This window comes from Falco punctatus (assembly GCF_963210335.1).
Source record: "Falco punctatus genome assembly, chromosome: 3".
In the NCBI taxonomy this organism is placed as follows: Eukaryota; Metazoa; Chordata; class Aves; order Falconiformes; family Falconidae; genus Falco; species Falco punctatus.
In genome coordinates this window covers 107055872-107070876 of record NC_137582.1, presented here as the reverse complement: position 1 = coordinate 107070876, position 15005 = coordinate 107055872, and the positions used below count along the sequence as shown (strand labels likewise).

General features: G+C 39.8%; 1 protein-coding gene across 1 annotated transcript in view; it reads left to right on the top strand.

The window, feature by feature from the left end:
• The window catches only part of PLCH2 (phospholipase C eta 2), a 121937-nt gene that overhangs the window by 73893 nt on the left and 33039 nt on the right, over positions 1 to 15005 (top strand). The window contains exons 7-11 of the mRNA XM_080381269.1: positions 2060 to 2206; positions 2564 to 2807; positions 4308 to 4437; positions 10030 to 10200; positions 13041 to 13134. Of these exons, the coding sequence (XP_080237395.1) occupies positions 2060 to 2206; positions 2564 to 2807; positions 4308 to 4437; positions 10030 to 10200; positions 13041 to 13134 (786 nt within the window). The remainder of the gene's footprint in view (positions 1 to 2059; positions 2207 to 2563; positions 2808 to 4307; positions 4438 to 10029; positions 10201 to 13040; positions 13135 to 15005) is intronic.

Sequence of the window (15005 nt, the reverse complement as noted above, 5' to 3'; positions counted from 1 at the left end):
CATCAGTAGCTGAATCCATAGAACCAATGGGAGGAAAAGGTGATACTCCATCTCAGCTTTCTAGAATTGCTATTTCCAGAGTTTACTGTTTTCTTTGGCCTGGATGGCAAGTAAAAGTGTGATGCAAACAGCAGACTGTGCAATGCCTTTGTGATGAAAATGGGTACCCTTTTTTCTGGACAGAAGTAAATGTTTGGGCTCCAAAGCTTTTTTTGTGGTTTGCAGAAGTCCTACTGTTGTTCTGTCACTCTAAAAATGTCAGATTTTTACTAAAGGAGCTTCAAAATAACATTGCTAATAAATTCAGCTTAGCTTTGCCTCAGACTTTCTCTTGTGAAAGATCAAACATTTCCTTTGCAAATCTGGTTTCCTTTTGTAGGCATATTGTGATACCTTGGTATTTGGTATTAACAAGCAAGTTAACGATATTGTCTGATTTCCCTTGTGCTTATTCTAGAAACTGATACTTGAAAGTAGCTTGATTTAGAGTGTGATCAGGAAGTGAATATTATTAGTTCAGCTAAATCCCCCCAAATAAATGTGCTGCTAGTAGTTCTATTGTAGCCTGCTTATTAGTGTGCTTTTAATGTGCTTTGTGTTTCATCAGTCTGTGGGTATCAGCAAACAGTGGCTAAATGTTTATGAATTAGGACTGAACACTAATATATAATTATATAGATCCACTAGACATTTTAGGTCCTAATCTTGTAACTGCTTTAATAGGGAGAGGTGTGAGTTTACTTACTAGGGTTGTTCACATGCTGGGAGCAGCTTATCTGGGTAAGTATTTGTAGAACTGAGCTGAACTTACGGTGGCTATGAGAAAATTACAGGTCTTCCATAGCACCAAGTTATGGGCTACAAATACAACTTAACAAAGTTAACAAATGCTTAACAAAGCTTTCAATATTTTTTTCTCACTCAGTCATAAAGAACTATATTTATCTGATATTTTGGATCCACTTTAATGCAAATGTGTGGATTTACTCATATGTTATAGGACAGAAAAAAAACCACAACCATGAATCGTTTTTTATTCATACTTATCCTTGTAGTGTCTGGGTACCTTACACAAAACATTAATTAGTGCAAATAATACCTGCTCAGTATTGTTCTTTCAGCTTCTTCCCAAGAAGAAAATTTTGGAATCTTTTTAAGTGCTGCAGAATACTATTTATATTAGAGAAGGCAAATCAAAACCCCTCCTACTTGTTAGGATTTGTGTTTGGTTATATGTTTTCCTGACTGGTGTAGCAGAAAATGACTCTGCTGTTGGCCCTAACTGTAGATCTCTTTGTAAGAATGTAGCCTTTGAAGCTGGCTTCATCTTTGCAGTCACACATTGGATTCTAATCACCTTCTTGCTTTTAATTTTATGGTTTTAACTCTTAGGTCGTTTGTACGTAAAAGCCTTTGAATTATTTTTGGAGTTCTAGAATACTTTTGATGACCAAGTTGGGTAATTAATTTTATTTTTTTTTTAAGTTGGACTCTGTATAGACAGTATTTGAGCTAAAGTGCTATATGGGAAGCGGTGATAGTACTGACAGGAACTCCAGGATTTACAGGGGAGTGTGAAAAAAACTTCGTGAAGTTAGGCCACAATGTTACTGTATGTTTAAGAGGCAAAGTCACGCATAATAACTTTCCTGACATGGATGGAACTGTGCTAGGTTTTGCTGGCCAAGTATCTGAATTTCCAGGTGAAATTTCATGCTGTGTCCAGCACAAATTTTGCATGTTGTAGGAGCTCAAGTTAAGCATTCAAGATGGTCTTAAGAGGGGTATATACCTGGCGCCAATTCTAACATATGTATCTTTCATACCTATTCATGTGGGAATGAAAACTTTCACGTTTACAGGTAAGTCCACAGTTGCCAAGAATCTTTCTGACTTTTTGATCATATAACCCAATCTCTTATATTAGACAGTATAGGAAATCCTGTCCTTTGACTTGAACTGTTAATTTGGCAGCTCCTTGGTATGTTTTCTTCCTGTGAAGGCAATTTTAAAGGGAGCAAAGTCTGACTTACTGATATCACTTTATTTCTCTCTTCAGTGGAAAGATGTATGAGTTCCATGCAAACTGGTACCCAAATGATCAAACTCCGTGGCAGCTCCAAAGGGTTGGTCCGCTTCTATTACTTGGATGAGCACAAGTCATGTATTCGCTGGAGACCCTCTCGAAAGAATGAGAAAGCCAAAAGTGAGTGTAAACCACAGAACCTTTCTTCTAATTCCTCCTAGGGTATTGTCCTCTTAAAACAAACAAGCGTGAAGAATTTGACTAATTCACAGGTGGTCAAGAAGAATGTTGTACTTGAATTTAAAGGACAGTAAATGATTTTGTGGTTAATACTTTATGAAGATGAAGTTGCTGTTGTTAGCTATGCAGGTTGCAGTGGTGTAGTACGTTGTAAATAAACCTGTGTGAACTGGGGACCTTGCAATGTGAGTTTTCAGCCCTTTCTCTTCAGGTTTTGTCTACCAGGATAAATGCATCCTGTCTGGCTTAGGGCATTGCACAAAGTCATTAATGAACTACATGCTTTTGTCATTCTAGTTTCTATCGACTCTATTCAGGAGGTTTGTGAGGGGAAGCAGTCAGAGATCTTTCAGCGCTATGCCGATGGCAGTTTTGATCCCAACTGCTGCTTCAGCATCTACTATGGGGACCATATGGAATCTCTTGACTTGGTATCTTCCAGTGGAGAGGAAGCACGCACCTGGATCACAGGGCTAAAATATCTCATGGCAGGGATCAGCGATGAAGACAGCCTCTCAAAACGCCAAAGGACCAGAGACCAATATCCTTTTTATAATATCTGAGAATATTTTCTGGTGGTGGAGAGCTATCAGTAGCATAGGGATTCCTTTAAGTATTTGTTTTTCTGAAAGTAAGCACTAGCCTCAAAGCTTCAAAGTGTTTCCCATTGTATTGCCTGTTTCCAGAGACAGGGGAGTCCTTGGAGAGGATTGTTCTGGGCAGGATTTGGAGATGAATGACCAGAGTGGACTGAAAAACGTAGAATCACAGAATGGTTTGATTTGGAAGGGACCTTAAAGGTCATCTAGTTCCAGCCCTCTTGCCATGGGCAGGGATACCTTCCACTAGACCAGGTCACTCAAAGCCCCGTCCAACCTGGCCTTGAACTCCAGGGACTCCCCATCCAGGGATGGGGCACCCACAGCTGCTCTGGGCAACCTGTGCCAGTGCCTCACCACCCTCACAGGGAAGAATTTCTTAACATCTGGTCTAAATCTATCCTCTTTTGGTTTAAAGCCATTCCCCCTTGTCCTATCACTATATGCCCTTGTAAAAAGTCCCTCTCCTTGTCAGCCCCTTTAGGCACTGGAAGGCTGCTCTAAGGTCCTCCTGGAGCCTTCTCTTCTGCAGGCTGAACAACGCCAGTTCTTCCAGCCTGTCTTCACAGGAGAGGTGCTCCAGCCCTGTGATCATCTTCATGGCCCTCCTCTGGACTTGCTCCAACAGGTCCATGTCTTTCTTACATTGGGAGGCTCAGAGCTGAACACAGCGCTCCAGGTGGGGTCTCATGAGAGTGGAACAGATGGAGGGAATCGCCTCTCTCAACCTGCTGGTCACACTATTTTTGATGCAGCCCAGGGTACGGTTGGATTTCTGGGCTGCAAGTGTACATTGCCTGATCTCGTTGAGCTTCTCATCAACCAGCGCCCCCCAGTCCTTCTCCTCAGGGCTGCTCTCAATCAGTTCTCCACCCAGCCTGTATCTGTGCTTGGGATTGCCCCGACCCACATGCAGGACCTTGCACTTGGTCTTGTTGAACTTCACGAGGTTCACAGGGGCCCACTCTCAAGCCTGTCAAGGTCTGTCTGTTGAGCAGCATCCCTTTCCTCCAGCACATCAACCGCACCACCCAGCTTGGTGTTGTCATCAAACTTGCTGAGGGTGCACATGATGCCACTGTCTGTGTTACCAACAAAGACGTTAAATGGCACCAGCCCCAATACGAACATACAGGTTTATTTTTTTCATCTCTACTCCCTGTGTAAAGCTATTTCATTTGTTTATACAGTTCAAAGTGTGATGCAACATTGCATTTCGCTCAGTTCATTCTTCTGTGCTGCAGGACGGGTAAATAGTGTGTGTTACCTTTTGAGCAAAACAAGTCTAGAAACTGTTACTGAAGTAACATGAGTAGAGTTATCTGTTACCTTGAACTTTCTTCCCCAGTCTCATGTAAGTCTTTCCTAACATGAAAAATATCATACATAACATTCAGTAATATCCCTTGATATTCTGTGCTGTTCCTTAACTCCTGTTCAATGTGGTTGAAGCAGACATTTGATGAAGCAGATAAAAACGGTGATGGCAGTCTGAGTATCAGTGAAGTGCTCCAGCTAATGCACAAACTGAATGTGAACCTACCCCGACAAAAAGTCAAGCAGATGTTTAAGGTAAGAAATGAAAATGTATTCTTTTCTAAAAGAACAAGGATTGAGCTGCTGGACATTGAACATGAAACCTAATTGGAGAGATTGTAAATACTTCAGCAGCTGGTTTATTTCCACTCTGCTGAGAGATACTACACAGTCCATTTGGTAAATTGAAAAGAGCTCCAGAAACACATCATAGAGAAATTGTTATTCGTAAAAAAAGTCATTATACCAGGTACCTTCTGGTGTTACGTAACATGAAGACACACAGAACAAAATTTGCTTATTTGCTGTACTTGTTGATCTGAAGCTCAGCCATGCTTCCTCCTCTGATTATGTTCTCCCTAATAAATATTCCCTGGTAAAGTATTCAGTATCCTCCAATAACTGGTACTAATATAATATCCAATAGACAAACTTATGTGTCTGTCATGGGTTTTGCACTGCTACGAGCTATTTGTTTTGACATTGCAGGCTACTGACCTTGTCCCAGTTTATTGAGCAACTGAACTGTGCGGATGTGTTACGCACTGGTAATCAAAAAAGTCTTTTCTATGAAGGACCTAAGCAGGAGTTGAATCAGTAGTTTTCAGGATAGTGAACTACTGTGACTTTTGCAATACCCTGTCTCAGGGACATGGCAGCATGAATTTCCAGCAAGCTCTGGTATTTCAAGGAATGCTCTCTTGCAGAGGCTGTGAGAGACTGTTTTAGAGAAAATTAAATACTGGGATTTCAGTAGCACTGACAGGGATCAAATACCTGTCCACTACTGGCTTTCTAGACAGTCTAAATCTGTCCAAGGCGTTGTGTGTAGCTGAATACCTAAGTTTTGCCTGACTTAAGGTACAGAAATGTTCTGTGCCCAATTTCAGAAACCTGAAGTGGGATAAATGAATTAATTGCCTAAGGTCACACAAAGTTCTGTGGCAAGGAAAAGTAATTCTGTTCTCTGGTGCTTGAAGACTGAGCCATCTTTTATTCTATGTATTTAGTGAGGTTGTACAACTCCTGGGCAGTTAGCAACCTTCAGTTGAAGACTGATTAAAGATTTCTTAACGTTCATGTCTTCATTTTCCAAAGCTGTTCTTGTTTTGAGCCATTTTTCCTGGTTTGATGAAGTACTTATAGAATGAAACTGCCTGGACACATATTTTTTGCCTGTAGCTGTGTGGTTAGAAGACCACTTTGAAACAAATAGTTCTTTTGGTATTGCCAAAGCATAAACATTCCTCTCATTTTTAATCTTTCTTTCAGTGCATTAGGACAAGAACATTAGAAACCTTCAATCCTATGAAATAGAAACCTGAAATCATATCTGAGTCTTTGGAATCATTTTACTGAATCATGCTAGTGAACTGTTGCTCTCATTTTGACATGATCTCTGCTAAGATGGAAAAATTAGGCTCTGTTTATCATTTAGGAGGGCTCTATGCCATTCTTCTGAAATTAATATTCCCTAGACAATTACCTACTGGTATAAGAAGTTGATACACATAGAGAGGGACGGTGAGAAGTGTAAACCCTAAGCTCCAAGGTTTAGAAGGTATTAAGAGCCTTTTGAATGAAAAGTACTTTTGCTGATGACAGCCACTAATTATAGAATTGTTCCATTGCTAGAGAATAGTAAAAAATGAAAAGAAGCAGTCAACTGAGGCTTTATGATAAAGTTTATAAATCTTGTGCAAATAATTTTTAGAATGTCAGCTCTTCTTTATTAAACTGCCATAAAGTTACATAGCTCATATAGTGAGTCTTATGTGCCAACCTCATGGAGACATGGTTTCCTGCACAGTACAGGTAGCTTTGTGTGGGACCAAGGAGAAGCTAAGGACAGTGGCAGGCAGCGTGACTTTTGATAAGTATTTTAACATGAAGCTGAACAACTGTTGGCTGTGTACAATTGAGTGATTTTCTAGTCAGTTTGGGCACAAAGCTGTCATTCTTATAACTTATTCCTGAGAAAAGGAAGGCAGGCAAAATAATCTCTTTCCTCGGTTAGAAACAAATGTAGCCGCTGCATTTTGCTGTGGTCAGTCTTTATAGACCCGCTTTATGGCCTCTTAACTATAGCCAAAAAGTGTTAGAGAGTAATTTGGAAGAAGAGTGTAACTTGGAAATCTTACAACTAGTTTGAGGAAAAAATGTGCCTTGAAACCTTCCTTCTCTTCCATGGCTGTATGTACTTATTCTAATTCCTCTGCGTTGAAAATATTTTTAACTTAAATCTCTTTCTGCCCTTTCTTTCATCCTGCTGACAGCTGATGCTGGAGCCTGACTGGTTGCATCTTATGTGCAATGTAAATTCTTTTGTGGGCCCAAAATGGTAAAATACGCTCAAATGGAGCATGGAAAGCAGGGTAACTCTGCAAAGCACAGCAACTCAAGGTTATGGGGAGGGAAGGAAAGGCTATTGGAGAGTTTCCAGTAATCAGCTGATACAGGTTATCCTAGGCTAATATTGTACCCATCATTTGGGTGGGTTGATCTTTAGAAGCAGAAAATCCTGCAAAAAAAAAAAAGAGTTTGCAGCTAGGGGGGAAATGTAAACAGAAGTTTAGAAATAGAATTGAAATACATGAGTGTTTTTTCTGTATGCTGCTTAGTAAAAGAGAAATAAAGCGTTTATAGCACACAGATGCCCCAGGAAGCTGGGTGCTCATTTCTGCCAGGCTGCTCTTACAATGCCAACCCTCGTTTTGATTACTATTTTCTGTTTCTGTTGCATAAAATTTATGTGGACCAGAATTAATTTTGGAAGTAGATCTGTCCATGCTGTAACACCATAGATATTTCCAAATAGAAAAAGGTAGTTTTAAATGGAGTGAAACTCTAGTCACCAGGATTTTGCAGATACCCTCTCCTTTGTTGTTCGTTTGTGGAAGAAGAAAAAGTCAGTTTGTGTCTTTCACTTCTGCTGGTGATAAGTTATCCAGTTGGTGGATTAACACCTGTATGGTTCTGAGCCGAAACAATGGCACATGAGGCTATTGCATTAAACAGCAGTTTGTGCAAAACAGATATTTTCTGCCAACTGAAAGTTCTTTAAATTCCAAAAGTAGTGGCTATTGGGATGAGTGGTTCTATCTCTGCAAGAGTATCTGCTAGGTCCTGTTTGCTTCCATGCACAGAATTGTTACCTCTGAGCTGCAGGCTGTCCCTTAGGGGAGCACTGGAAGTGAGGACTTTTCAGCTATTATAATTTTTCTGGTGCAATGTCTGGACAGAGTATATGTGTGCCTTTAGAAATATAATGTATATCTAGGTGCCTGAAAATCTCACATTGGGAGTAGCAGCTATTTGAGCTCCGCTTCATGTTTACTACAAAGTCATGCTAGTTTAGTGATCGCTAGATTTCCAATAATTTGTTTTGGGGACATATTCCAGGCTCAAAAGCCTTTGAGAATCATGCATGTAGGGCCAGAGAAAACCAAGGGGGGTTGCCCATTACTTTTTGTTTTCTTCCCTCCCCCCTTTTTTTTTTGGTTTTTTTTTTGTTTCATAGCAGCAAACAATTAGGCTTACAAGTGTAGCTCAGTGAAGAACTTAATTGAAAAACTCATTAAAATTAGTAGATTAAAGTGATTCTCTTTCCAGGGTGAACCATTAGGTTTGATGCAAGTCAAATGGAAGGGACTGGGTAAAACTTCAGTGGGAAAAAAAATTCACTCTTATTGTATGCTGCATTCCAGATTTACTGCTTGTAATCAGTGACAACTACTATGTGTATTGTGCTTTAGAAATGCTACTAACAAAGAAGAGGCGTGCTTCTTCCACATGCAATGCATAATTGAAACTGAGCTGGTCTCAACTGAAAATATAATTGCTCTTTGATAGCTTAAAATTAGACTATTAAGCAGGCTTGAAATGAAAAATCAAATCTCTTGGTTAATGAAATAGCTATAATACACCAAGTATTTTAAGATATAATAGGGTAGTTTATGTATAGGTCTTGAAGAAAGTTACCTTGAATATTAGTTTCTAGTTAAAAAAGTAGGGAGTTGTTGAAAAAAAATCTTGGCATAGTTACAGTGGGGAAAGCCATTCTTATTAGCTATATTTTGCTCACAAACGCATTCACATTTTCACCTGGGGCTCATTTCTAAAGAAGCTGCATCTATGACTTCATGACTTCTCATTCTTCCAGTCACTTCCTCCATTGGACTGTCAGCTTCAGTGTTGTAGCTGATACAGGCTCTGAAAGGGCTGAAGCGTGAGGCTGGAAAAGAGACAAAATAGTGAGCTCCATCAAGATGAAAGAGTGTAGGGACCGAGTGCAGGGTGTACTTTGGGAATCAGGAAAGAGAAAGCTGTGCAGGTTCTTAAAAATCTCTGTGGGTTCTTTAGAATAAATTGCAGGATTATGGTGAGTTATGGCAGTACCGTTCTTGGGCAGATGACTGACGTGGTGTTGGCTTGCCAGGACAGAAGTGTTTTGTGAAGGCTGCTCAGTGCTGCTGTCTGTGGGGTGAGAGCTTGCTATCAGCATTTTGTTCATCAGATAGAAGTTGCACATATATGGCAGTATGTGGAGGAAATTCAGTGAAAAATATGAAGATCTGGTAAAAACATGGCCAGCTTACTTATTTTTTTGATTTTTTTTGTGGCCTGAAGTGTGCTTGAACGTGTCTACAGTGAAGGTGAGCAAAGCAATATGTGGATAAGTGCTTTATTGAGAGCAAAGTAGGAACTGCTGGATAAGCTTTTTTTTTTTTTTTGGTAAAAATGTGCAAGTGTTGGTCCTGTTTGGGAAACATTGTAGCTTTCCTTTTTCATACTTTTCCCTGGCAAGAATTTCTCATTCATTTTTTCATGCTTCTAGGCTTTTAGGAAACAAAGTAATTCCATAATCTCATTTCCAAATAGTTTTATCATTGGGTGGATCCCTTTGTGTTCAGACTCTCACAAGATCTGTTTGAAGAAATTCTGCCTCCACTGTGTGCAAACAGTAAGTAGTATTACTGATAGAACTGAGGGTGGTCTGGATCACAGGCTGGAGCACCTGACCCTCAAAAGTAAAGAACCAAGAAACATAAACGTTGTATGGGACAGATATACGAGAGAATATGGTAGCATTTACTGATGATTCTTTCTTTACTTGCAAAACAGTATTCTTGCAGATCTTACTAGTTTATGGTCGTGGATTTAACAGTTATCCTCCCAAATCCCGGATATAAAATTAATTTCAAGATTACTTGGCTTCTAATGATCTCAAGAAAATATGAATGGGTAATTCTGCCAGACATATGCATGTTCTGTTCTATGTTGCAGGGTAGACTGTCTTACTTCATTGCCATAGGTAGAAGAAATGCTTCAAGCAGAGTTCCCTGTGGAATAAGAAAGACCTTCAGAGTTGTTTCTTGGCTCACACACCAATGCATACATTTAAGAGGTTCAAAGGGGAAAGCTGTGCAGAGCATTCATGACAAGCATCAGCCTGATAAATCAGTCTTTTCTAGCAGGCTGTACAGCGAGTAGCCACGTCAGGCAGTATCAACCTGCATTTAATTTCAGTGTTGCTTTATTCTCATGCAGGTGTTTGTTTTTCTAAAGTTTGTTTAAGCTATTGCTGAGCAATTGGGTATCTCATTGCTTTATTTCTGTGTAATGCAGGAGGCTGACACGGATGATAACCAGGGCACACTGGGCTTTGATGAGTTCTGCGCATTCTATAAGATGATGTCAACACGGCGTGATTTGTACCTGCTAATGCTCACATACAGCAACCACAAAGACTACCTAGATACAGATGACCTGAGACGCTTTCTGGAAATTGAACAGAAGGTAGGTCCAAGCCAGGAAAAGACTTCCAGTCTGCATGCCTTTGTTTGCCACTGGGGATGCATTGCCTTTTGAAAGGGGTGGGAAATTTGTTGTCATATGTATGAAAAATAGATGATTAGATGCCACGTGAATTTCATATTGTAGGCTTGCATGACTATTTGTGGAATTTTCTTGCTTTCACTACATCTTTTTTTCTGTAGGCTCTTTTGTTATGCCCCTAAATATAGTCTCTCTAGTTTCTTTCTTTTTCATGTGCTCTCTTAGGGCAATTCCATCAGTATCTGTATTTTCCCAGTATTCAGTACGCTGGTGAAAAAGGTGGTGTTTATGTCTCTGCTTTTGACTTAGCACATAGTCCATAGTCCCTGATGAGACACTGAATTACTTGGTCACACTATCTCAGTTTGTAAAGTGGAAGATTATGTCTGAAAAGCTGTTGAGAGGATTATTAATGTCTGAGAAAGTATTGTGAGGATGTATAGAAATATTTATTAAGTTGCTTCTTAGTGCTTTAACTCTGTTGCTGAAGTGGGTGTTAAAAGATTATTTTCCCATTTTGCTGACCTGAAACAGGTGAAGTATTTTTGTCTGACAAGCCAGGTAATGTTTATATACACTGTATAATAATATGGGGCAGGGGTGGTGGTGGCAGGAGTCAGTAGATAATGATGAGCATGATACTTAATGTTGCTTATGAATCTGAGACAAACAGCTCTTCAGAGATGTTAATTTATAGCTTTATAAGCTTTGTCGTACAGGTATTGAAGTGCACCTATACCTTGTGCTTATAGTTGTTTAGACCCATTCAGCAAAATACCAGCAAACTATGTGCTGAGTTGCGGTACATGCTATCCAGTTGTGTTACTGGATTTAACAACGGGGCTAGCCTACATCAGTCACATTAGAAATTTTGTCCATCAGTCACTTGTGCACACTGAAGTTACAGAAGTCCACTTTCTGACAGTTCGTATGCGTTTTCATGAAAAAAGGAAACTAGTGTTGATATATTCTTATTGTTTAATGGTGAAGGAGAAAAGCTTTTTTATCTCTGTGTGTATGATGCACCATGTACATGCCCACTGCTCTGCCTCCTCTGTCACTGACTTGAACCTTTATGGCATTAGGACTCTTTGTAACCGAGCTGCCTGGAAGCCTAACACTTTTACTCGTATCCCAAATACTTCTTGCTCAGAACAGGTTTGGGTGTTTCTGGTACACGGTAATTTGGCAGGCCAGAAAACAGCAAGGCATCGAGTATCTGTACTATGAGGACAGTTGCCTGGAGAGGTGGTGCAGCCTCCATCCTTGGAGATTTCGAGGACCAGACTAGATAACACCCTAAGCTAACTGACATGACCTTGTATGAGTAGGATTTTGGGCTGGATGACTTCCCGAGGTCCCTGAGTGATCCTGTGATCTTTCATTTAGAGACTTGTGGAAGATTCTGAAGTGAGGGAAAATAGTTGGATAGCAAGATGCAGTCAATGCAGGAACAAATGTGTTGACTCATCTTTGCCTTTTTCCTCTCATGATCTCTTTTGAAGCTCCATGCCTGTAAGTCATACCTCTCCATCAGTTTCAAATGTTGTCTAAGAAATGAATGAACACAAAAAGCCACCTCTCTGGCAGTTGTCTTTTTAGTGGGGTATGTTTCCATTTCATTGGTCAATTGATCCTCCAGATGGTGAGAGGAAAATGAACACTTGCCACAGGACACAAATGAGCTCAGCTAATCACTGACATGGACAACTCATGCCTGTGGGGCTTCTCTCCCTTGCCTAGTGCTGCCCTTTCTCATACAGTATGCAGGGAAAACAAATGTTCATTCTGTGCATTTGAAGCTGTACCAGAAAAACCTTCTGTTGCTCCAGAGCTTTATCTTTTGAACCTAGCAAACCTATAATGTATGGCAAAATAAAGGGATAGGGTTTTTTCCTTCCTTCTATTTTACTTTTATGTATTAGGTTTTAAATTACACCCAGAAAAGGCATTGGATCTGGTAGCAGATATGCTGGTGGTTTCATTTCCCTCCAGAGCAAAGATTCCATGTTGCCAAAACAGTCGTCAGCAAGGTTTGCTTTACTGGCAGTCCCCAGTGGTGGTGACTGTGGGCTGTATTTTCATGTGTCGTGTGCAGCATCTAATGGAAAGGATTTCCAGGACCACACAGGACAGGAATATTAAATAATAGCAGGGATAATAATTAGAGGGTAAATCAACAGTAAACATCAGGAATATTAAATAATAGTGTTAAAACTGAATTATGAAAACACTGCAAGGTCAAAAAAGCTACAGCTTGTCATAAATGACCCTTTTTTTATAAACAACAACTTTTACAAACATGTATTTCCCATTGTACTCCCTAAAGAACATTCTGAGAGCATTATGTCCTAATTCTCTGTTACCCTGCCACTAATTGGTTTTGCTGTCTGCTGCATAAAGATGAGCCATTTTCTTGTTTTATTTTAAAGTAAAACCCCTTTGATAATGCAAACTAATCCTTTAATCCTACAAGAGAAGAAATCCCATTGGTTTGTGACAAAGCTTGTTCTGTTTGGATGCTCTGTGTGCCTAATAACGCCCTAACCAGATTTGACCTACAAAGCGGAGCTCGGTCTATCGGCTGTGATCCGGCAGCTGCCAATAGGGCAAACTTTTCACAAAGCACTGAGTTCTTATCAGACCTGACACTGATTGACAGGAGTGATCATCTCGTTGGGTAACTGGAAATCGTTAGTACCATTATGGGTAATCTGGCCAGTTGTTAAACTGTACACAGGGAAAAGAGCTAAGAGAGGCTGTGATTACTAGGTAACACTTCATTTTTGCTACTTTTACAGATGACGAATGTGACTAAGGAACACTGCCTGGAAATCATCAGCAAGTTTGAACCATGCCTGGAGAACAAGAAGGAGGGAGCTCTGGGGATTGATGGTGAGCTGGCTGGTGTAGCTTATGTAGGAAAAAGGCAAATGTTTAAATGTTTATGAGAATATTGCATTTGTTTGCACAGTATATAGTCATAGAATTGTCTTGTTGTATGGATTATGCTGTTCAGTAGGGTTTGCTTTTGTTGTTTTTTTTTTATTATTATTATTATTTTTTTATTATCTGTTATTTGCTGAGGGACCTAAAGGGAAATTGCTACTCTTTGGAATTTTTTTTTTTTAAAAGGTGTATGTCATGATGAAGCAGTGGTCATTGAAGGTCAGCTGGAGCTGGATGTGTCTTTATTTGTGCTTTTGGAAAATACAGTAGAATTTAGTGGCATCATTCCTGCAGGTATTTTTGGAAATCCTTTAAGTTTTAATAAAAGGAGCGATCTCATCCGAAGTAAATGTGTGAAGTGGGATGACAGATGAAATTTGTCTAGAAGCATGCTTTCCTGACCTCTGCTGCTAAAGCTTTCGCTCTGAATATAATGATGCTTGTACCATCATGAGGGTAGCTGTTATTTTGAGGGAGGACTGATTCTAAATGCTTTCCCCTAAATAGTAAATCTTCTGCCAGATCTTATTGACTCCAAGGACAGAGTACATTCCTCAGGAATTAGATTCTGTGCAAAAGATCCAGGACCCTTTGAAAATCAGTCTTGTCCATTTCTGTGGGTTTGTTGTCATAGTGAAAAGTGGCAAAATATAAGTTCAGTTTGGTTTACTGCATGAGAAGTAGGTAGTTTCTCATATATTGTGTAAGGTGGATATGTTTCTTTTTTTATTTTTTTCAAGAAATGATGGTTTCTTAGGATGGATTCAGGTCTGTTCTAATTTCAGACTAAATTTTCCATTAATTTTAAAGCTTATACTGATGCCAAGTGAATGTAGCAGTTGACATATTCATGGTTTTATTTTCTGGTGCTTTATAGTCAGTGGCAGTCACATAAATAATGAATAATCAGGTTCATTATCATGCTTTCCTCATAGCTAGAAAAGTAAGTAGGCTTTTCAAACTGTAGTTTTCCATACTGGAAAGAAAAACTTTTAAAAAACTAGCCTGACCTATAGAATTGCTTTGCCTAAGAATGGATGACAAAACCGTTGAGAGTTTATGGGTTAGGATTAGAGTGCAGTCCAATATCTCCCGATCAGGAGGAAGTAGGAGATGAGGTTGTTTTGAGACAACTGGAAAAATCTTCATGTTAGCAGGCTCTGCTCCTTATGGGAGACTTTAGCCTCTCTGGTATCTTGCTAGAAGTGCAGCCGAACAGAACATATCTAATCTAGAGCTTCACTAATGCAGGAGATTCCTGGAGCATGTTGATGACAACATCTGAGCAGAGGTGACTGAGGCGCTGACAAGGGGCACGCTGCTGGATTTGGCTACTGACAAAGAAAAAAGACCTCCTTAGAAAACATAGATGTCTATCTGCATACGTATACATGTATGCACATCCCTGTGCACATGCACACACAGAGAAGTTACTCGTTTCTTGTCTTTATATGTAGTTCAGACTTTAGATCCCTCTTGTCTTCCAGAAAATAAATGGAGTGTTGCCTAGAGAGACTGAAGTTCAACAGCTATGGAAACTGAAGCTGTATGTTTATTCGTCAAATTGATAAAGCCCATCAAGAGCATCCTGCCCACACTTAAGAAGCACTTCAGTAGTAGTAAAATAGTAGTACAATGTTTTCTGCCCACTCATATTTGTTCATGTGTCTGTCTTGCCTCACGTCCTCAGCTGTGATGGCTTTTCTCGTGAAGCACCTTGGACTGGCCCTTGATGTTTAGCTCATCCAACATAGTCTTGCCCTCTTACCTTCCTCTGTTGATCAAAATAAAACGCAGTGTCAGTACATTTTTCCCCA